At 42.2% G+C, this 21,779-nt stretch overlaps 1 protein-coding gene across 2 annotated transcripts in view; it reads left to right on the plus strand.

The window, feature by feature from the left end:
- Positions 1–195: 195 nt before the first annotated feature.
- TTC21A (tetratricopeptide repeat domain 21A) overlaps positions 196–21,779 on the plus strand; it is a 53,251-nt gene continuing 31,667 nt past the window's right edge. The window contains exons 1-11 of one of the 2 annotated variants that reach the window (XM_063452708.1): positions 196–285; positions 4,382–4,441; positions 5,812–5,941; positions 7,240–7,350; positions 9,478–9,644; positions 12,569–12,691; positions 15,487–15,644; positions 18,333–18,417; positions 18,622–18,720; positions 20,442–20,634; positions 21,052–21,149. In XM_063452708.1, the coding sequence (XP_063308778.1) occupies positions 4,415–4,441; positions 5,812–5,941; positions 7,240–7,350; positions 9,478–9,644; positions 12,569–12,691; positions 15,487–15,644; positions 18,333–18,417; positions 18,622–18,720; positions 20,442–20,634; positions 21,052–21,149 (1,191 nt within the window). In that variant the 5' untranslated portion in view covers positions 196–285; positions 4,382–4,414. Of the gene's footprint in view, positions 286–4,381; positions 4,442–5,811; positions 5,942–7,239; positions 7,351–9,477; positions 9,645–12,568; positions 12,692–15,486; positions 15,645–15,969; positions 15,993–18,332; positions 18,418–18,621; positions 18,721–20,441; positions 20,635–21,051; positions 21,150–21,779 lie in introns of those variants that run through there. The other variant, XM_063452709.1, reaches the window with a different exon arrangement.

The raw sequence follows: 21,779 nt of genomic DNA on the forward strand, positions 1-21,779 counted from the left end.
CGATCGGCCGCGCGGCTCATCCAATGCCCTGCCTGTGTAATCCATCGCCGAGCGATCGGCATTCTTAGCCGCGCGTCCAATGCCCTGCCTGTGTAATCCATCGCCGAGCGATCGGCCGCGCGGCTCATCTAATGCCCTGCCTGTGTAATCCATCGCCGAGCGATCGGCAGGTAAATACGTCAATAGCAACCAACATGAGAGCAGCGGTTACCAGGGACGCAAAGCGAGAGACAGTCCGGGAGAGTGAGACAGCCCGAGATACCGAGTGAGACAGCCTGGGATACAGTAAGAGACAGCCCGAGATACAGGAATAACAGAGTGAGACAGCCTGGGATACAGTAAGAGACAGCCCGAGATACAGGAATAACAGAGTGAGACAGCCTGGGATACCCGGAATTACAGAGTGAGACAGCCTTGGATACAGTAAGAGACAGCCTGGGATACCCGGAATTACAGAGTGAGACAGCCTGGGATACAGTAAGAGACAGCCTGGGATACCCGGAATTACAGAGTGAGGCAGCCCGGGATACAGGAATAGACAGCCTGAGATACCTGGAATTACAGAGTTAGACAGCCTGAGATACCTGGAATTACAGAGTTAGACAGCCTGAGATACCTGGAATTACAGAGTTAGACAGCCTGAGATACCTGGAATTACAGAGTTAGACAGCCTGAGATACCTGGAATTACAGAGTTAGACAGCCTGAGATACCTGGAATTACAGAGTGAGACAGCCTGGGATACCTGGAATTACAGAGTGAGACAGCCTGGGATACCTGGAATTACAGAGTGAGACAGCCTGGGATACCTGGAATTACAGAGTGAGACAGCCTGGGATACCTGGAATTACAGAGTTAGACAGCCTGAGATACCTGGAATTACAGAGTTAGACAGCCTGAGATACCTGGAATTACAGAATTAGACAGCCTGAGATACCTGGAATTACAGAGTGAGACAGCCTGGGATACCTGGAATTACAGAGTGAGACAGCCTGGGATACCTGGAATTACAGAGTGAGACAGCCTGGGATACCTGGAATTACAGAGTGAGACAGCCTGGGATACCTGGAATTACAGAGTGAGACAGCCTGGGATACCTGGAATTACAGAGTGAGACAGCCTGGGATACCTGGAATTACAGAGTGAGACAGCCTGGGATACCTGGAATTACAGAGTGAGACAGCCTGGGATACCTGGAATTACAGAGTGAGACAGCCTGGGATACCTGGAATTACAGAGTGAGACAGCCTGGGATTCAGGAAGAGACAGCCGGAGATAGCTGGAATTACAGAGTGAGACAGCCTGGGATTCAGGAAGAGACAGCCGGAGATAGCTGGAATTACAGAGTGAGACAGCCTGGGATTCAGGAAGAGACAGCCGGAGATAGCTGGAATTACAGAGTGAGACAGCCTGGGATTCAGGAAGAGACAGCCGGAGATAGCTGGAATTACAGAGTGAGACAGCCGGAGATAGCTGGAATTACAGAGTGAGACAGCCTGGGATTCAGGAAGAGACAGCCGGAGATAGCTGGAATTACAGAGTGAGACAGCCTGGGATTCAGGAAGAGACAGCCGGAGATAGCTGGAATTACAGAGTGAGACAGCCTGGGATTCAGGAAGAGACAGCCGGAGATAGCTGGAATTACAGAGTGAGACAGCCTGGGATTCAGGAAGAGACAGCCGGAGATAGCTGGAATTACAGAGTGAGACAGCCTGGGATTCAGGAAGAGACAGCCGGAGATAGCTGGAATTACAGAGTGAGACAGCCTGGGATTCAGGAAGAGACAGCCGGAGATAGCTGGAATTACAGAGTGAGACAGCCTGGGATTCAGGAAGAGACAGCCGGAGATAGCTGGAATTACAGAGTGAGACAGCCTGGGATTCAGGAAGAGACAGCCGGAGATAGCTGGAATTACAGAGTGAGACAGCCTGGGATTCAGGAAGAGACAGCCGGAGATAGCTGGAATTACAGAGTGAGACAGCCTGGGATTCAGGAAGAGACAGCCGGAGATAGCTGGAATTACAGAGTGAGACAGCCTGGGATTCAGGAAGAGACAGCCGGAGATAGCTGGAATTACAGAGTGAGACAGCCTGGGATTCAGGAAGAGACAGCCGGAGATAGCTGGAATTACAGAGTGAGACAGCCTGGGATTCAGGAAGAGACAGCCGGAGATAGCTGGAATTACAGAGTGAGACAGCCTGGGATTCAGGAAGAGACAGCCGGAGATAGCTGGAATTACAGAGTGAGACAGCCTGGGATTCAGGAAGAGACAGCCGGAGATAGCTGGAATTACAGAGTGAGACAGCCTGGGATTCAGGAAGAGACAGCCGGAGATAGCTGGAATTACAGAGTGAGACAGCCTGGGATTCAGGAAGAGACAGCCGGAGATAGCTGGAATTACAGAGTGAGACAGCCTGGGATTCAGGAAGAGACAGCCGGAGATAGCTGGAATTACAGAGTGAGACAGCCTGGGATTCAGGAAGAGACAGCCGGAGATAGCTGGAATTACAGAGTGAGACAGCCTGGGATTCAGGAAGAGACAGCCGGAGATAGCTGGAATTACAGAGTGAGACAGCCTGGGATTCAGGAAGAGACAGCCGGAGATAGCTGGAATTACAGAGTGAGACAGCCTGGGATTCAGGAAGAGACAGCCGGAGATAGCTGGAATTACAGAGTGAGACAGCCTGGGATTCAGGAAGAGACAGCCGGAGATAGCTGGAATTACAGAGTGAGACAGCCTGGGATTCAGGAAGAGACAGCCGGAGATAGCTGGAATTACAGAGTGAGACAGCCTGGGATTCAGGAAGAGACAGCCGGAGATAGCTGGAATTACAGAGTGAGACAGCCTGAGAACACTGAGTATAGAAAGAGCCTACTGGCAGATAGAGACAGTCTGGCATACTGAGTTAGACAGTCTGTAATATATAGACAGAGACAGCCTGGGATACTGAGTTAGACAGTCTGTAATATAGACAGAGACAGCCTGAGATACTGAGTTAGACAGTCTGTAATATAGACAGAGACAGCCTGGGATACCGAGTTAGACAGTCTGAAATATATAGACAGAGCCAGCTTTGGATACCGAGTTAGACAGTCTGTAATATAAACAGACAGCTTGGGATATTGAGATGGAGAGACAGCTTGGGATATTGAGATGGAGAGACAGCTTGGGATATTGTAATGGAGACAGCTTGGGATATTGTAATGGAGACAGCTTGGGATATTGTGATGGAGAGACAGCTTGGAATATTCAGTTAGACAGTCTGTAATATAGACAGAAACAGCATGGGATAGTGAGTTAGACACAGCCTGGGATATTGAGTTTGACAGTCTGTGATATATAGACAGAGACAGCTTGGGATACCGAGTTAGACAGTCTGTAATATATAGACAGAGACAGCTTGGGATACCGAGTTAGACAGTCTGTAATATATAGACAGAGACAGCTTTGGGATACCGAGTTAGACAGTCTGTAATATATAGACAGAGACAGCTTTGGGATACTGAGTTAGACAGTCTGTAATATATAGACAGAGACAGCTTTGGGATATTGTGATAGAGAACCGGCTTGGGATATTGAGATGGAGAGACAACTTGGGATCGTGTGATGGAAAGACAGCTTCGAATATTGTGATAGAGAGACAGCTTGGAATATTGAGTAATATAGACAGAAACAGCCTGGGATAGTGAGTTAGACACAGCCTGGGATACTGAGTTAGACAGTCTGTAATATATAGACAGAGACAGCTTGGGATACTGAGTTAGACAGTCTGTAATATATAGACAGAGACAGCTTGGGATACTGAGTTAGACAGTCTGTAATATATAGACAGAGACAGCTTTGAGATATTGTGATAGAGAACCAGCTTGGGATATTGAGATGGAGAGACAGCTTGGGATCGTGTGATGGAGAGACAGCTTGGGATCGTGTGATGGAGAGACAGCTTGGGATCGTGTGATGGAGAGACAGCTTGGGATCGTGTGATGGAGAGACAGCTTGGGATCGTGTGATGGAGAGACAGCTTGGGATCGTGTGATGGAGAGACAGCTTGGGATCGTGTGATAGAGAGACAGCTTGGGATATTAAGATAAAGAGACCGCTTGGGATCGTGTGATAGAGAGACACCTTGGGATCGTGTGATAGAGAGACAGCTTGGGATAAATCAATGTGCCAGGGATGATTTCGTTGTTGATTCTAGTAGATTATTCACTAGTGTTGGTTGTTATGATTCAGAATTGAATATTAAATTATTGGTAACAGAAACAGTGTCATAAGGAATTATTTCTAGTGTTTTTTCGTGTAGATAATTAGATGATAATTAGTTTGCCATTTATACAGATGTAACATTTAGTTACAGTATTTCACAATCTTTTTCTTTCAGGAACCCCCTCCCCTCCAGAGATAACACTTCACAATGGCAGACACAGAACCCCACATAATGGTGAGCAGACTGGACTACGCTAAGAGATCTATTCTAGTTCTTTTTCCTTTTATTGTTAACATTTCACACTATACTGACTCTAACAATGTTTTAGGTTCAGTGTGGAGAATAACACCATTATGGAATATTTTATTAAAACATGAAAGATATCACGTGCCTTTAAATTGTGTATGTTTTGTCTCTTTGATAAATATATCTGTTTTGTTCAATAATTTTATTGTTTGTGTTGATAGCTATGGGTAAACAAATGAGAACTTAGGATTTTGGGGAGTAGCAGTCAGATACCTCAGCTTGTGCATGGCGATTTCCTATTGGTCAAATATCCAAGCTGAAAACCTTCCCATTGGGCAAATGTCTCCTAAACTAAACTATTGCAACTCCCTTCTCACATCTCTATAATTCCCAATTTTTTCAGAGTATATCTTTGTGGGCCTTATTCATTAAATATGGAGTTTTTTGAGCTGAATTATAAAATTTAGTCTAAAATAGCGGAATTGTGAACCTCAGCTATAGCCATAATTTGGCCGTATTAGCCTAAATTTTGTAATTTGGATTTCAGTTTGCGACAGTCGGGTGTTTTTTTAAATAAACCTCTGAGTGTACATAAATGTACCAAGGTGACTTTTTTGCTGAATGATCGCAGCAATGTCTGTTTTTACTTAGTAACACTGTAGGCAGCTTAACCAGTTCAACAGATTGAAGTGGCTACGATGCCTGGATTTCATGGACGCCGGGTCCTGCATCAGTGCTAAATGATATATTCTCCATTTAACAGAGTCTTGGTCACCCATAACTTGCCTTCCTATGATGAAATTTTAGAGCCGGAGCTAAGTTTTGCTTCACGCCATACCAGCAAGAACTGATAGGTTGGGAGTGTCAGCTGAGCGTTCTCAGCTAATCACTGCCCCAAGACCTGGCATGAATAGGCATGGGGTGGAAATATATCTCTGCCTCCTCCGTATTGTAATTGGAGGCCAGGCTGCAGTCAGTGGAGTCCAAGAATCTCTACAAAATGACGAAAACATTACTGGCAACCCAGAGCCCATAGACTCCAGGCTCCATAACCCAGGGCCACCATCAGGGCATGAGGCCTTGCGCTGTGTAAAGGGCCTCAAAATATCTGATGGCAGATCTGCCGTAACCAGTTTAATTCGTTGTTATTATGGTGTCTACTGGGTTGATTTAGGAATGTGTCAGGTGAGTTGTTATAATATCTTTTTTTACGAATCATGTTGTTAAATATTGAAAACTCAGTGCTGTGTACCGCTAGCTGTTGATTTATGAAATCATAACCCTCTATAGTTATTATGCCAGATATGTAAGACGACAGCTAATTTAACCTTTGAAATTTTACTTTTTATGTTCCTTAGGCGGGAATAATTTTATACGCCTATGATAAATATTATCGGCATGTCCAAAACCTAGCAAAAGAAGGACTCAAGAAGTATAGTAATGATCCAGTACTTCAGTTTTTCAAGACTTTTGGCATCCTTATGGAAGGTAATTATAAATCAATGCACACACAAGGCAATATTATTTAATTAGCGATTGATTTTATAAGATATCCATGCATTCCGAAGGTCACCATTAAAATAGCTTTGCCTGAGTGACTCTGTAATGGTGCTGCACTCAATGTTTTAATTATTGTTGCCAGGGTGTTTAGCTTTAATTTCAGGGTTTACTGATAGTCATGTGACGCTTATTGCTTTATTCAGTAAAATATAATTATGGTGAAGGGAAAACCAAATTGCAACATTTAGGCTGAATGGTGGCTGATTATAGTAGTCGGAGTAGAGCATTTTACTGTGAGGTTTTCAGTTCGGTATAATTCAGTTTTAAATGAGTACGCTTTTTAGAGTTGGGGTGACCGTGTGATACAGGTTAGAGCTGGGCTTTGTAACACTAGCCCACAGCAGAGCAGTAACTGGGCTGGAAGTAAGTTAAATGGAGCTGCATCATAAATAGAATATTCCATTTTTTTAGTAGTCTAAGTTTTCTGTTTCAAAGAGAACCTATAGTCCTGATAATAACAATTGCCATTTCGGTAATGTAGGTTCCCTTATATTGCTGCCAGCACACAGCTTAGCTTTGTAAAAGTTAACTCCCCTCTTTTTCAGCCCTACAATCTACAGCTCTTCCTCCAGTGATGCCAGCAAGCATGCTGATATCATCATTCGATCTTGTCCAATCCATCTCATCTCATAAAGAAGCATTTGATTTGGAGAGCAGTGCTAGACCAAGTGCTACTCATTTATGGAGATGTTAGCGCCCCTAGTGGCTATCAGAAAGACAGCCACTAGAGGCTTGCTTTACCTTTTAAAGTAAACAAAACAGCATTTTTTACATTAAAGGGTTAAAAGTTCAGGACCACTGCATCCAGACCACTGATTGAGTTGAAGTTTGACTTTAGTGGTCCTTTAAACACCTCAAGTACCATAACAACTATAGGTGCCCCTTGCACTCCCCCAATATTATATACAGAAATCACCATTAAAGGCTAAGGGAGTTTTTGTAGATAAATTATTAGAAGAGTTTTTCTAACAGATTGTGATCATTTGAAAAACCTTTCCCAAATAATTAAATCAAGTTGTCAGTTGGAGAATTTTTCACAACCACATTTTGCAGTTCACTGCCCTGCTGCAGATATCCTTTAGTGATAAGGGCGATATATATGCGGTAGCAGAGCGATGGAGAGTTTTGTGAGTCGGCGTCCGTTTACATTTTATTTTTGATGCAACATACAGATTATATATTCATTATAGGAATGTGTAATCCTTTCTGCTTTTATTTATCTGCAGACCGTGTACAGGATGCCATTCGAGAGCTGGAATATATCAAGGATATCCCGGATACCTCTCTGTGTGCTACCATGGCACTAATCTATGCTCACAAAAGAAATGAAAGCATTGGTAACAGCATCTCAATTAATACCTGATGCATATTTCCTCTAAGATTCTCTTATCACTATGCATGTTGTATCTGATGTAACCAGGCATTTAGAGAGCAATTGTGTAATCACTGAGTATATTAATTAGTTTGGGTCAGCAGCCAATGGATCCATCACACATGTCACCACTCCTGTCACTTTACAAAGGTGTTTCAATCCTAAAGAATTTGATGCTTGAGTTACTTAGAACCTTTTTATTCATAGGGAGGTATTCAGCTACGAAACAGGTGACCGCCCACAACCTGTATGCAGAGGGGCAGGGGCCGTGGTTGTACTGATATGGCTTGCAGCATTGGTTTATTGGTACAGAAACCATTTCATTCCCAACTCTTCTGGGATTGGGAACTGAGCCTGTCACGATTTAAGTAAACATATCACATTTAATCTATTTTTAGCTTTGTACGCACAATGTCCCCCAGACCTTTGTGTACATTTATTTGACATATTAATTAATGTATTATAATTTCAAAAACATGCATCTCTATAGATTGGGCTGAGATTGTCTTACTAAGAGTATTCAATGGAAATTCACCCTCATTTACAGTGACTCTAGCACTTCAGGTTGTGCCAATACCTCCACTATCACCACCTGGACCAGACCTGCCGCTGTGCATTTCTAATTTTCATCATAGACCTTGACAGTGGCAGGGGTGACATTGAATTGAAATAAGTTCAACAGACCCTCCTTAACTCATTTTAGAGGAATAGTGGGGAATTTAAGAACCCAGTGATGGTTAACTTTGATCTGTCTGAGTGTCATGAGAAATTAAATTCAGGAACGGAAGAAGGGGAATATTGGCAGAATCATTCTCTTTTTTTTAATTGAAAATGTTTATTTCCCCGAATCCGAGAATTCGAAGATTTAAATGTTAAACAAAAGAGAGGGGTGGGGGGGGGGGGGGGTAGAAGGGTACAGAATAAAGAAGGGGATGGGGAAGGGGACCAGTACAATCAAGGCAGTCAATATAAACAGTCTTGGTGGCATAGTTACTCAGCTATTACAAGGTGATACAGCAAGGTGATAAAGCATTGGTACTCATAAACATAGCCAGCTCTCATATAAGTAGATATATACCATTCGATTTATACCAAGATTAACAGTGGGGACAATAGGTAACCGTGTACAGAGGTCCAGGGCGTCCTCTCATAACCCTATAACGTGGAGGTGGCGATAGTTCGCAAGACCTGTGATGTTTGGGGAGTGATTCCCTTAGTCGCGTCGTCAGTGGATGTGGTTCGGTGGGTCATCTCTACAAACGGTTTCCAGACCTTTACAGTCTGTGCTCTGAGCGCGTGGGAGGTGGAAGCTAGTAGTTCATATTTATAATAATGAGTAATCCTATCCAGTAGTTCATTTCGGGAAGGGCACCTAGTGGCCTTCCAATTTTGGGCTATTAGATGTCGAGCTGCTAGGATTATTAGGGAAGCTATCTTTTTATCTGCTTTCTTCCAATGGGTAGGGAAGATTAATAGGAGTGTTAATGTCGGTGTCAAGGGTTCTTCATGGTGAATTAATCGTTGCAGGAGTAAGTGGACTTGCGTCCAGAGCGGTGATATCTCTTTACACTCCCACCATATATGCATCATGTTGCCTATGTCTGTCAAGCATCTCCAGAATTTTGGGCTTGTATTGGGGTATATCTGGTGAAGTCTCTGTGGTGTGAGGTACCATCTGTATATCACTTTTTTATGCGCTTCCACGTGTGAAAAGCAGGAGGTGAGGCCTGAAAGAGCAGTTAGTGCCGAGAGCCAGTGCGTGTCTGTAAGTGTTGGCATTCCCTCCTGTTCCCATTTTTGTACATAGTTGGAAGAGTTGGGGGTAATGTAGTCAAGTATGGTCCTATAACACAGCGAAAGGGATTTGGGTTTTTGTGGCGAGTTGTGGCATCTAGATAAGATCTCCATCGTGTCTTTTAGACGGTATGGCTGGACCTGGGAGTTCAGGGACACTTGGGTGGAGATAACACTTTTTAATTGTAAGTACTGAAAAATACAAGAGTTAGGTACATTAAAGAATCATTCTATTTTTGAGAAACATGTCTGTATGTGAATGTTGCAACCTTCTGACTTTTTTTCTTCTCTTTTTCAGATAATGATGCCGTTTCAGAATTAGAAAACAAGATGAAGGAATGCCGTAAAACAGCAGGGGATAAGGCCTTGTATTATGCAGGCCTGTTCCTGTGGCTATTAGGCAGAGGTGACAAGGCCCAAGAGTACATTGATAGGATGCTTAAAATATCCAACAGGTCCAAAGAGGTAAGGAAGGGTTCCGTCACCATGGTAACTTTGGAATTGGGTATCGGCACGAATGCACTAACTGTCATTTCATAGAGTATTGTGCACGATAACATCAAAGGTGTCAGACTATCTCTGGAATAGGCAAAGTAACCCTGTTATAATTTGTACAGATTCAGTGAACAATAGAAATATATATCTTTAAATACGATAATACCTATTTGGCCTGTCACCAGTGTTTTTTCTCTACAGACATTTCTTTGGTAGACGCATGTGTGCGCACATTAAGGTACAGATTTTGTACTGAGAAATAAGAGGATGACAATTTTTTATAAGCCCCTGATAGGATAAAACTCAGTGAGTATTTGAGAGACATCCACAGTGCAGACAGTGTAGTAATTTCTTTGTTTTCATTATAGTTAAACATGTGGATGGATTAGCATAATATGCCATCAATATGCCTTCCTGTTTACTGTAAGCTCATTTTCAGTGTACACTACATGGACAAAAGTACGTTGTCTTAATTAGTGAATTCAGGTGTTTTAATCAGACCCATTGCCACAGGTCTATAAAATAGAGCACCTAGCCATGTAGTCTGCATTTACAAACATTTGTGAAAAAAATGGGTCGTTCTGAAGACCTCAGTGAATTCAAGCATGGTATTGTGTTAGGACGCCACCTTTGCAATAAGTCAGTTCATGAACATCCCTGCTAGACATTCCACGATCCCCTATAAGTGGTATTATTGGAAAATGGAAGCGTTTAGAAGCAGCAGAAACTGAGTGCTGAGGTGCATAGTGTGTACAAGTTGCCAATGCTCTGCTAATTCCACAGCTGAAGAGTTCCATAATTCCACTGGCAAAAATATCAGCAGGAAAACTGTGGCCGAGCAGCTGCATGCAAGCCTCACATCAACAAATACAATGCCAAGCGTCGGATCGAGCGGTGTAAAACATGCCACTGGAGCAGTGAAGATGTGTTCTGTGGAGTGACAAATCAAGCTTCTCTGTTTGGCAGTCTGATGGTCGAGTTTGGGTTTGGTGGATGCCAGGAGAATGTTATCTGCCTGAGTACATTGTGCCAGCTGTAAAGTTTGGTGGAGGAGGGATAATGGTATGGAGCTGCTTTTTAGGGATAAGGCTAGGCCCCTTACTTCCAGTGAAGGAACATCTTAAGTCTTCATTGATATGTTATGCTTCCAACTTTGTGGGACAGTTTGAGAAAGCTTCTTTTCTATTTCAGCATGACTGTGCCCTAGCGCGCAAAGCAAGGAAAATTAAGACATGGTTAGATGAGTTTAATGTGGAAGCCCGAACAGAGCCCTCACCTCAACCCCATCAAACACCTTTGGGATGAACAGAAATGAAAATTGCGAGCCTGGTCTTCTCATCTGACATCAGTGCCTGACCTCAGAAATGCTCTACTGGATAAATGGGCAAAAATACCCACAGAAACTCTCCAACATGTGGAAAGCCTTCACAGAAGAGTGGAAGCTGTTATAGCTGCAAAGGAGGGACCAACTACACATTATTGTCTATGTATTTAGAACGCAGTGTCATAAAAGTCCCTGATGGTGTAATGGTCAGGTGTCCCAATACATTTGTACATATAGTGTAGGTTGAATTGAGTTTTTTTAAGACGAGTCCCTCTGGAAACCAATGAAGTATTCCTGCGCATTTTTCAACTTTTAGAATTTTATTCCAGATGTGTTCATTATCAACAACTCCAATGTGTCAATATCCATTGTAAGAATACAGATGGCATCTGCCAGCTGCACAGTGCGATTAATGGCAGGTTTGCACGCATACTTTTCATGTACCTCTAATCTGAAAAATTGGGATTATATCAGCCCTTTTGAACCTGCAGTACTGTGATTGACCACAGAGGGCAGTACTTTACTACATATATTGTTTTTATGCTTTTGCTGAATTTTCATATGCAGCCCTTTAAAGGGATACTCTAAGCATCAAAACAACTTTAGCTTAATGAAACAGATTTGGTGTATAGATCATGCCCCTTACAGTCTCACTGCCCAATTCACTGCCATTTAGGGGTTAAATAACTTTTGTTTCTGTTTATGCAGCCCTAATTACACCTTCCCTGGTTGTGACTCACACAGACTACATGAAAAAGTGGTTTCATAATCAGTCAGATCTGGCAGCACAGTGTGTTGGCTTTAGATGTTTTTCCCTGCTCTGTTCGTTGAACACAGCAGGCTGTTGCAGGCTATTAACAGAGCAGGAAGTAATAAATCCAAAATAAACAGACTGTGCAATAAAGGATGTTTAAACATTAGATCTCTCTTTAAAGGAAGTGTGTAGGAAGACTTTGTATGTCACATGCAGGGAGGGGTGACTAGGGATGCAAAAACAAAGTGAATAAACTTGAGCAGTGAGACTGCAGGGCTTTAAGCTAAAGTTGTTTTGGTGCTTTTAGTGTCCCTTTATTGACATCTAACGTTATTAGGATAATAACTATTTGTTAGATAATCACTTCTAACTACTTAAGTTCATGCACATGAATGTCACTCCTGACATTCACTCCCATTAAGAGAGTCATGCCTTAATAATTTCATGATTAACTCTCGTTCCCAAAAATAACTTTGCCTGGTGGAGTCTAGCAAGAAAGCAGAAAACCTTTCTCTTTGGTGGCTCAGATCACTCACCCTGGCTCCTTAAGTAACTCTTTCTCTAAGATAGTGAAAGGTGGTGCCGGTCCTGAGACACTGAGGTCTTGCCCCAGCTGCTTCCTCTGAGAGCCCCACCGCTAATGAGTCTGTTTGAAATAATTAATGTGCATGACAAATCTTTTTTGAATGCAGCATTCCAGAGCATTTGTCGTATCCCAGAGCTAAAACCTGCCCACCTGATTCTTACAGTATATCGGCGTTTTGTGATTGAAACAATGAAAGTCAGACGTCCAATAAAATTTTTTTTTTTTCCCAGGGGCTGGTGCTCAAAGGATGGCTGCAGCTAACATCTAACAAGAAAACAACTGTTTCAAAATGCCTGAGATACTTTGAAGAAGGCAGTCAAGGAGTTAGAGATATATTTGGGATAATTGGAAAGGTAATGTTATATGATGAGTAAATCGAAATATTTTTCTTTATCCTTGATGCTTCCAGCTGGAGTAGAGGTAACTTTTACACACAAAGCATTAAAAGCAATACATTATTGATTATGGATCCTATAGATTGTAAGCTCGTTTGAGCCTATCGTTCCTGTAAGTGTTCTTGTAATTGTCCTATTTATAACTTATATAAAAGCGGTACACACAAAAATAACACAACAAAATTATAAAAGAAAGCAGCTCCAAACCCACCCTAGCGACTTGATGAGTTATACACTCAGAAATAGAAAATTGGGTATGTGCGCTCATTAATATAAACCTAGACAAATAAAATAAAATAATTAACATTTCCTTTTATTAATTATCACATATATAAAAAAAAATTAATAAGCAGGGGGCTGATTCCAATCTCCACTGTTAAATCTAACCAGACAAAAATCATAATAAATTCAAAAGTATCACAAAAGAGAGCAACAATATGTATATCTAAATGTATCCACTAACTAACTTCACTAAATAGTAGCCATTAAAGGTGAAAAACCTCAATGGAAAATTAAAGATCAATGACTTAGTGGAGATAGAGTGGACACAGCAAGTAGCGTAATAAAAAACACAAAAAAATCAAAATACCAGTATAAACAATAATAATAAATATAAATATAAAAGTACCTGACCTTGGTGTGGGCCCCCACCAGAGGTAAATATAACCAGAAGAAAAAATGAAAAAACGTCCAGAAGACTTCCCTGGGTCGGCAAGATGTAAATACTACCGGGCAGATCTAAATAGCAGCCAGATGAAGCCAATAAGGGGGACTCCAACTCCCTCACACCGTGGTCGGGATCTTCAAAAAAGACTGCGGTGGAAATGGAGTAGCAAAGATGAATGGGTGCAGAGTGGTGAAATAAAGATAACTGCCCAGATAGCAACAGCCCATAAACATATACCGCGGTCGGAGTCTTCAAAAAAGGGCGCGGTATTCAGCCAAATAAAGATTGAACGTCAAACCCAGGGAGGACCGGAAAGAAGGGAACAGCCAGCAGCCCGCAGATCGACGCGTTTCGTCCCAAACTGTGGGACTTTATCAAGATCAGTACGTGTACGTAAACCCCCACCCAGGGTTTAAATACCTGCTCAAGATAGAACCAGCAGGTAATCACCGGAGTGGATAATTACAGGTAATCAATCAATAAGAGTGAAACCTATTAAACATTAAAACATACACACATGGCATTTGTAATATTAGCAATTCAATAAACATATTCATAAAAATTAAAACACTTTGCAATATAATTCTACAAAATCTGATATTGTACCAGCTTAAGAAACTCCGTTAGAATATTTAACCAAATAATATAAAAGACTGATAATTTCCATTAGACAGCAAGAATCTAAATCAGGTAAGAAATAGAGGAATCTAAATACAAAATAGGTACACTGCAGATGTCACCCATATCGATATATCTCGATCATGCAGCTACACATATTTTATGCAGACCAACTTGTGCCACATTAACCCAGAACAATATGGCTCAAAATAAAGGAGAAAAATAAAAATATATATATGTACATATATACACAGGTAAGTTATAATAGACATCAACCCCCATCATTGGAAGCAACAGTACTAAACCCAAGGCCTTGAACCTCATCCTGAGGAACAATAAGAAATGATATAACAGTGAAATATCTGAATAAAATATCAAGCATAATAGCCCAAAATTGTCCTATTTATAGTTAAATCCCCCCTCTTATAATATTGTAAAGCGCTACTGAAACTGTTGGCGCTATATAAATGGCATCATTGCTAGATCTACTTATGAGCTGAAATAGGTTTAAACACTGTATGGCCATATTGACATAATTATTTGCTTCCCAAATGTGATTTTAAGAAGCCTTTTAAGATTTGGAGCTGCATTGGTTGTGTATGCACTGTAACCTTAAAGTGAAAGTTTAACCTGGCATATTGTAACAGATCGACGGGCACCCCGACTGGGTACCTCCGAGGCGGGCAAGCAGCCCCCTGCAAGGACACGTGGCGAGGTCGGTTTCGCCACACATATGCACATACATAACCTGCCAATCCCCACACCCATATATTAAAGGACAATATGAATACTATGTACCCTGGTTCAGTGGCGTACTAAGGGAGGGCTGGGGGGCCTTATAGTATTATCACAAAAGACCATCTGGACCTGGTGACCTTACTGTATTGGTGGATTTTAATGCCTCTTGTAAACTCTGACTATAATACTAAGCTGTGTCTGGGGGTAATTCCTTCTCAATCTTATCGAACAGGTTATTGTGAATTTCTGCCTCTTGACAAGCTTGATGCTCTGTTGTCACGATGGGTGCCAGATTAGAAAGTGCTGTAATATGTGTGAAAAGACCTTGTGATCTCTTGAGGGAATGGGGTGGACCTATTTTCCCCTACTCTAATTTTGTGAATGTGAAGCCGTTGTCTAAGCTTCTGCAGCATCCTAGCCAGTAATTGACCACCATTCCATTTCTTTAACAATGTTGGTGGGAGGCTGCTGATATCGGTGGCAAATAATTGTTTTGAATGTTAATTGTTTTGATGTTGGTCTTCAGCAGCCCAACCAACATTAAAAGAAACATACTTTGTTTGTGCCACCTTTAACCTCTCTATAATCATTCCACTAGTAAGGAAACATATCGCAAGGTAACAAACAATCAGTCCTTCCCAAGTACTTTGTTATATATTTATATCTTCTTCAGATGGCTGTTTTCTGATGAAAAAAAGATAGATCATACTGTGTAATGTTCTCTCTGCAGGCCACATGTTTTACAATGCAACAGAATTATTCAGAAGCCCTGGGACTGGTTAATCAAATCATCGTGAATTTCCCTCACTTCATCCCAGCACATACTCTCAAAATGAAGTTATCCTTGGCTCAGCAAGACTGGGATCAGACCCTGGAAATGGCACAGAGGTAAGGGCATTCACTGCTTGCACATATAATGGGATCAAACCCTGGAAATGGCACAGAGGTAAGGGCATTCACTGCTTGCACATATAATGGGATCAAACCCTGGAAATGGCACAGAGGTAAGGGCATTCACTGCTTGCACATATAATGGGATCAAACCCTGGAAATGGCACAGAGGTAAGGGCATTCACTGCTTGCACATATAATGGGATCAAACCCTGGAAATGGCACAGAGGTAAGGGCATTCACTGCTTGCACATATAATGGGATCAAACCTTGGAAATGGCACAGAGGTAAGGGCATTCACTGCTTGCACATATAATGGGATCAAACCCTGGAAATGGCACAGAGGTAAGGGCATTCACTGCTTGCACATATAATGGGATCAAACCTTGGAAATGGCACAGAGGTAAGGGCATTCACTGCTTGCGCATGGAACTTTCTGATTTGCTCGCATAGAGTTAACACTCACTCATTACACACGTAAAATACTGGTTTACTTGCTTAACGTTTTTTAAAGATATTTCTACCTAAATCTTTACCGGGTACTCGATGTACATTGTATTTCCCAGCATACATCTGACCTTAGCTGCCCATTTTGTCGCATTATAAAGGTTTGTAATCTGTTTTATAATTAGTGCAAACTTAATAAGAATGACTGCGAGGGAGATGATGGTAATAGCTGAATGAATTTTTTTTTTTTTAGGAGAATTTTTGTTTATTGATACAGAAAAGTGGGATAAAGGAAAGCTTAACTGTTGTTTGTGTTTTTTTTTTTTTTAATTCTTTATTTTTGTCGTGCACAATAGTAACATACTGCTCTGGTGCGCCACAACAGCGGCATCAGGATAAGTTTAGAAAACATTTGCAATACAGGTTGTGACATATGTTAGTCAGGCACATTTTTAAGTTATTAGGATTAGTATTTCAACAGTGTAGATTCTCGCTTGAGTAAATATAAAACATCATTAATTGAACTCTGTACAGCTTACAATTTAGCATACAATGTTTAAGACTGGCGTGTGAAACAGCACATTTTGTTTTAAATTGTGGAACAAGCTAGGCTGGCACGTCTATAGCAGTAGCAGTAGTGTGGAGCAAATTCAGAAGATTATATAGACATGTGTATAAGATGCATTGCTAGATGGGATAGGGTAAAACATAGTAAACTGACAGCATGGTAAAGGCTATTTGTGGATAAAGTTAGGAGTACTCCATGACATGCCTTAGATATGACTATAGAGTGGAACGACAAAAAAGTAAACAATGGTATGTGGGAGCGTTTGTCATGCCTGCTGTTGAGGGTTCCTTAGGCTGTCTATCCTCCACCAGTCTTCCCCAGGTCAGGCCCAACCTACCCACGTGGCGTTCTGCGGCACCGTGGGCACTCAGAGTCCGGCTCAGTGCACCAGACCCCCCCCTCAAGAGTCCATGCCCCGGCTTACTCCTGCGCCTCCCCAGCACCGCATATGCTTCCTTGAAGTGTTTGGATCCAGCTGCCCCACTGAGCGCCGGCCACACACTTGGGACTGGGTCTACCTCCTCACGGCGACCGGTATACCGGAAAGGTAGGTGTATCCCCGCCCCACAGGGCTCACAGTGCCGGGAGCAGATCTCCTCTGGGCCACCCCCGAACCCAAAGGCCGGGTCCGTGACTTCTCTCGGGAGCTGGGCGACCAGGGGTCCTTTCGTGTGGCAGCTGCCTTCGGGATCCCCAGAGCAGCGTGCAATTGCTTCCTCCCATTAGTGTAGGCTTCCCTCCTCATCAGTGTCCATGTCTGCTAGCGGGCTGCTTTTCAGACAGCCTTTGCAAGTTCAGGCGACTCGCGTGACACCAACGCAAAAACCCCCGCCGCTGTGTGAGCTGCCGCCATGTGGCCGAGATAACCCCCGCCGGCGAGGGGGGGAGCGGGGCCGTGCCCCGAGCCACGGTTGGGCTCCTTGTGTCCAGTTTTCCTTTTTGAAACTGTTTCCCGTCTTGGCATCGCATTAAGAGTCATCTCGGCGGCCGCGTGTGTTTAGGCTTATGGCGGCTAGTAGGCCGAGGGTAGCTGTTTTAGCTCATCTGGTGTGCAGTGGGTGCCTTCCAGGTATCGGATTGAAGCTGGGGATATTCTCTGTTAAATGGCGTTAGAATATCAGGCTTTGGGTCGGTCGGTATCATCGTTTTATGTGATTTCCATGGGTTTGGAACTGGAGCCAGTGCAGATGGCTTCCAGTCGGCTCGGCGGCCCGGCCCCGCCCCCCAGCTGAATGATTTTTATCATCTGATCCATTTAACCTCATTCCTCCCAAACCCGTTTCTCTCCCAACACTATACACTATACACATTATTCATATTACTATCTTTACTATTACTGCTATTATTAAATGTCTTGCATATTATGTATTATTCATATTACTATCATTTATTATTATTATTATTATTATTATTAAATGTCTTGCATATTATGTATTATTCATATTACTATCATTTATTATTATTATTATTATTAAATGTCTTGCTTATTATTTCTATTATTCATATTACTATCATTACTATTACTGCTAATATTAAATGTCTTGCTTATTATTTAAATAACTATCATTACTATTATTGCCACTATTATGTTTATCATTAGCTTTACTATCACTGTGGCTTTTACCATTTTATTATTTTGATTAATATCGCTGATATCATTTTTATTTCAGAATCTTATCTAAAGATTCCACTAATATTGACGCTCTCCAGATTCTTTGTATTTATTGCCTTGCCAAAGAAGGAAATTTGGAAAAAGTGAGTATATTTAGCATATTCCATTATTAAAGCACACTATAAGGATTTGCTGTGGATTTTACCGCTTTGTATTAGAGGCACATTGCCGAGACAGTACTCTGTGATACATCTTTAACAAAATGCTGTATCTGCATTATACACCAAAATGACATTGACGTAAGTACACATTATTGATCAGTAACCGTTCCCTAACTTCCATTTCAGGCATTAACCCATGTGAAGGACTTACTCATTTCTTTGGATTCTGTAGAGCCACGAAACCCAGTACTCCATTATGAGAAAATCCTAGTAATTAGCACTTTGGTAAGAATTCTTACTTTTGATTTTCTCTTTAATTTGCTGTCCATGTTTTCATTGAATATATATGCTTACTTTCCTTAACAAAACTTGGCAAACTGAGAGACACAGACACTCTGTTTCACACGTTACCAAAGTGGATGTGATGTAGAATAAACCTCAGCACCAGAAGTTCTGTCCAATCTCTGATTGGGAGCCAGCGCATACACCTGTAATCACAATCCTGTAGAATTAAAACAAAGCAGGAAATCACACTGTTTACAGATTGCCTTTGCAATAAGTAGGCTGGTTTATGTTCATACACTATATAAATCCATAGATAGAAGCAGGGCTCACTCTGTTTATACACTATATAAATCCATAGATAGATAGAAGCAGGGCTCGCTCTGTTTATACACTATATAAATCCATAGATAGATAGAAGCAGGGCTCGCTCTGTTTATACACTATATAAATCTATAGATCAATAGAAGCAGGGCTTGCTCTGTTTATACACTATATAAATCCATAGATGGATAGAAGCAGGGCTTGCTCTGTTTATACACTATATAAATCCATAGATAGATAGAAGCAGGGCTCGCTCTGTTTATACACTATATAAATCCATAGATAGATAGAAGCAGGGCTCGCTCTGTTTATACACTATATAAATCTATAGATCAATAGAAGCAGGGCTTGCTCTGTTTATACACTATATAAATCCATAGATGGATAGAAGCAGGGCTCGCTCTGTTTATACACTATATAAATCCATAGATAGATAGAAGCAGGGCTCGCTCTGTTTATACACTATATAAATCTATAGATCAATAGAAGCAGGGCTTGCTCTGTTTATACACTATATAAATCCATAGATGGATAGAAGCAGGGCTCGCTCTGTTTATACACTATATAAATCTATAGATCAATAGAAGCAGGACTCGCTCTGTTTATACACTATATAAATCCATAGATGGATAGAAGCAGGGCTCGCTCTGTTTATACACTATATAAATCCATAGATAGATAGAAGCAGGGCTCGCTCTGTTTATACACTATATAAATCCATAGATAGAAGCAGGGCTCGCTCTGTTTATACACTATATAAACCCATAGATAGATAGAAGCAGGGCTCGCTCTGTTTATACACTATATAAATCCATAGATAGATAGAAGCAGGGCTTGCTCTGTTTATACACTATATAAATCCATAGATAGATAGAAGCAGGGCTCGCTCTGTTTATACACTATATAAATCCATAGATAGAAGCAGGGCTCGCTCTGTTTATACACTATATAAATCCATAGATAGAAGCAGGGCTCGCTCTGTTTATACACTATATAAATCCATAGACGGATAGAAGCAGGGCTCGCTCTGTTTATACACTATATAAATCCATAGATAAATAGAAGCAGGGCTCAACCTGTTTTTACCATATATAAATCCATAGCTAGGTAGAAGTAGGGACCACTCTCTTTATACACTATATTTGTTCCTAGATAGATAGAAGCAGGGCTTGTTGTGTTTCTGATCCATTAAAATCTAAAGATAGAATAAGCTGAAATGTGTTCGAGATTTTCCCAGGCGGTTGAATCAAACAGGAAAAGTTATCCATCTTTTTTCACATTCTCCTACCAGTTTGAGAATGACAGATTCCTAGTAGCTCTAACCTGCTGCAGAGTGCAACCTGAAAGTATTATTATGTCTGTAAATATACAATTATTTTCTTAACACGCCTTCTTTTTAGTGTGGTAGGCACCAAGAAATTCTACAGCAGATCACTGCATTTACTGAGCGTGCATTCCGAATGGCTCCCACCCACGCAGAGCTCGCCACTGAGCTGGCCAATCAGCTGATGTGTCAGGGAAACGTGAAAGAAGCAGCTGACTGGTACTCCACTGCTGTGAAGGTGGATGGAGGTCACACTGAAGCTCTAATAGGTAAGAACCTAAACGAGACTCTTCCGATTTTTATGCTCTCTTTCTATTTCTGTGTCTCTGCTGAGTTTATCTCAGAAATCCCTGCACTGCAGAGCCTCATGGGCACAGGAGTGTTATCTGGGGATTGTAGTTTAGTTTTTCAGGTTCCTCCTATGTCATATCTGAATTAGGGGATGGGCTTCAAGAATGAGTTGACTGTATGTAAACCAAAATCTAAACTAGACTAAAGAGAAAAAGACTAATATTTCATTTAAAAAAAAAATTATGTGGCTAATGAGTGCAGCCTTCCGAGAGCCATCTGCAGGTGCCTGAATTCAATCTGTGACTTTGTCAATTTTTTCTTTAATGCTTTTTTTATGCTTATGTGTCTGTAGTCACTTTGCGTCTCTGAAACTGAGAATATTTTATCTCATGTAGGTGTTATATGGTGCCAGATATTACAAGACCAACTGGAAGAGGCCACATTGCAACTCGACTTCCTCCGTGAAATTCAACAATCTATAGGCAGAACAAAGGTTCAGTAACGGAACGCTTTTCCTCTTATGCCAAATTGGGACCATTGGGAGCTCTGACCGCCCCTGGGGCAGTTGGGAGGTTTGACCACCCCTGGGACAGTTGGGAGGTTTGACCAAATCCAGGGGCGGATGGGAGGTTTGACCACCCCAGTGGCGGTTGGGAGGTTTGACCACCCCTGGGGCAGCTGGGAGGTTTGACCACCCCTGGGACAGTTGGGAGGTTTGACCACCCCTGGGACAGTTGGGAGGTTTGACCACCCCTGGGACAGTTGGGAGGTTTGACCACCCCTGGGACAGTTGGGAGGTTTGACCACCCCTGGGACAGTTGGGAGGTTTGGGGTTGGACCACCCCAGGGGCGGTTGGGAGGTTTTACCACCCCAGGGGCGGTTGGGAGGTTTGACCACCCCAGGGGCGGTTGGGAGGTTTGACCACCCCAGGGGCGGTTGGGAGGTTTGACCACCCCAGGGGCGGTTGGGAGGTTTGACCACCCCAGGGGTGGGAGGTTGGACCACCCCTGGGGCAGCTGGGAGGTTTGACCACCCCTGGGGCAGTTGGGAGGTTTGACCACCCTTGGGACAGTTGGGAGGTTTGACCACCTCTGGGACAGTTGGGAGTTTTGACCAACCCAG

This window comes from Pelobates fuscus, chromosome 4 (assembly GCF_036172605.1).
Source record: "Pelobates fuscus isolate aPelFus1 chromosome 4, aPelFus1.pri, whole genome shotgun sequence".
Lineage (NCBI taxonomy): Eukaryota > Metazoa > Chordata > Amphibia > Anura > Pelobatidae > Pelobates > Pelobates fuscus.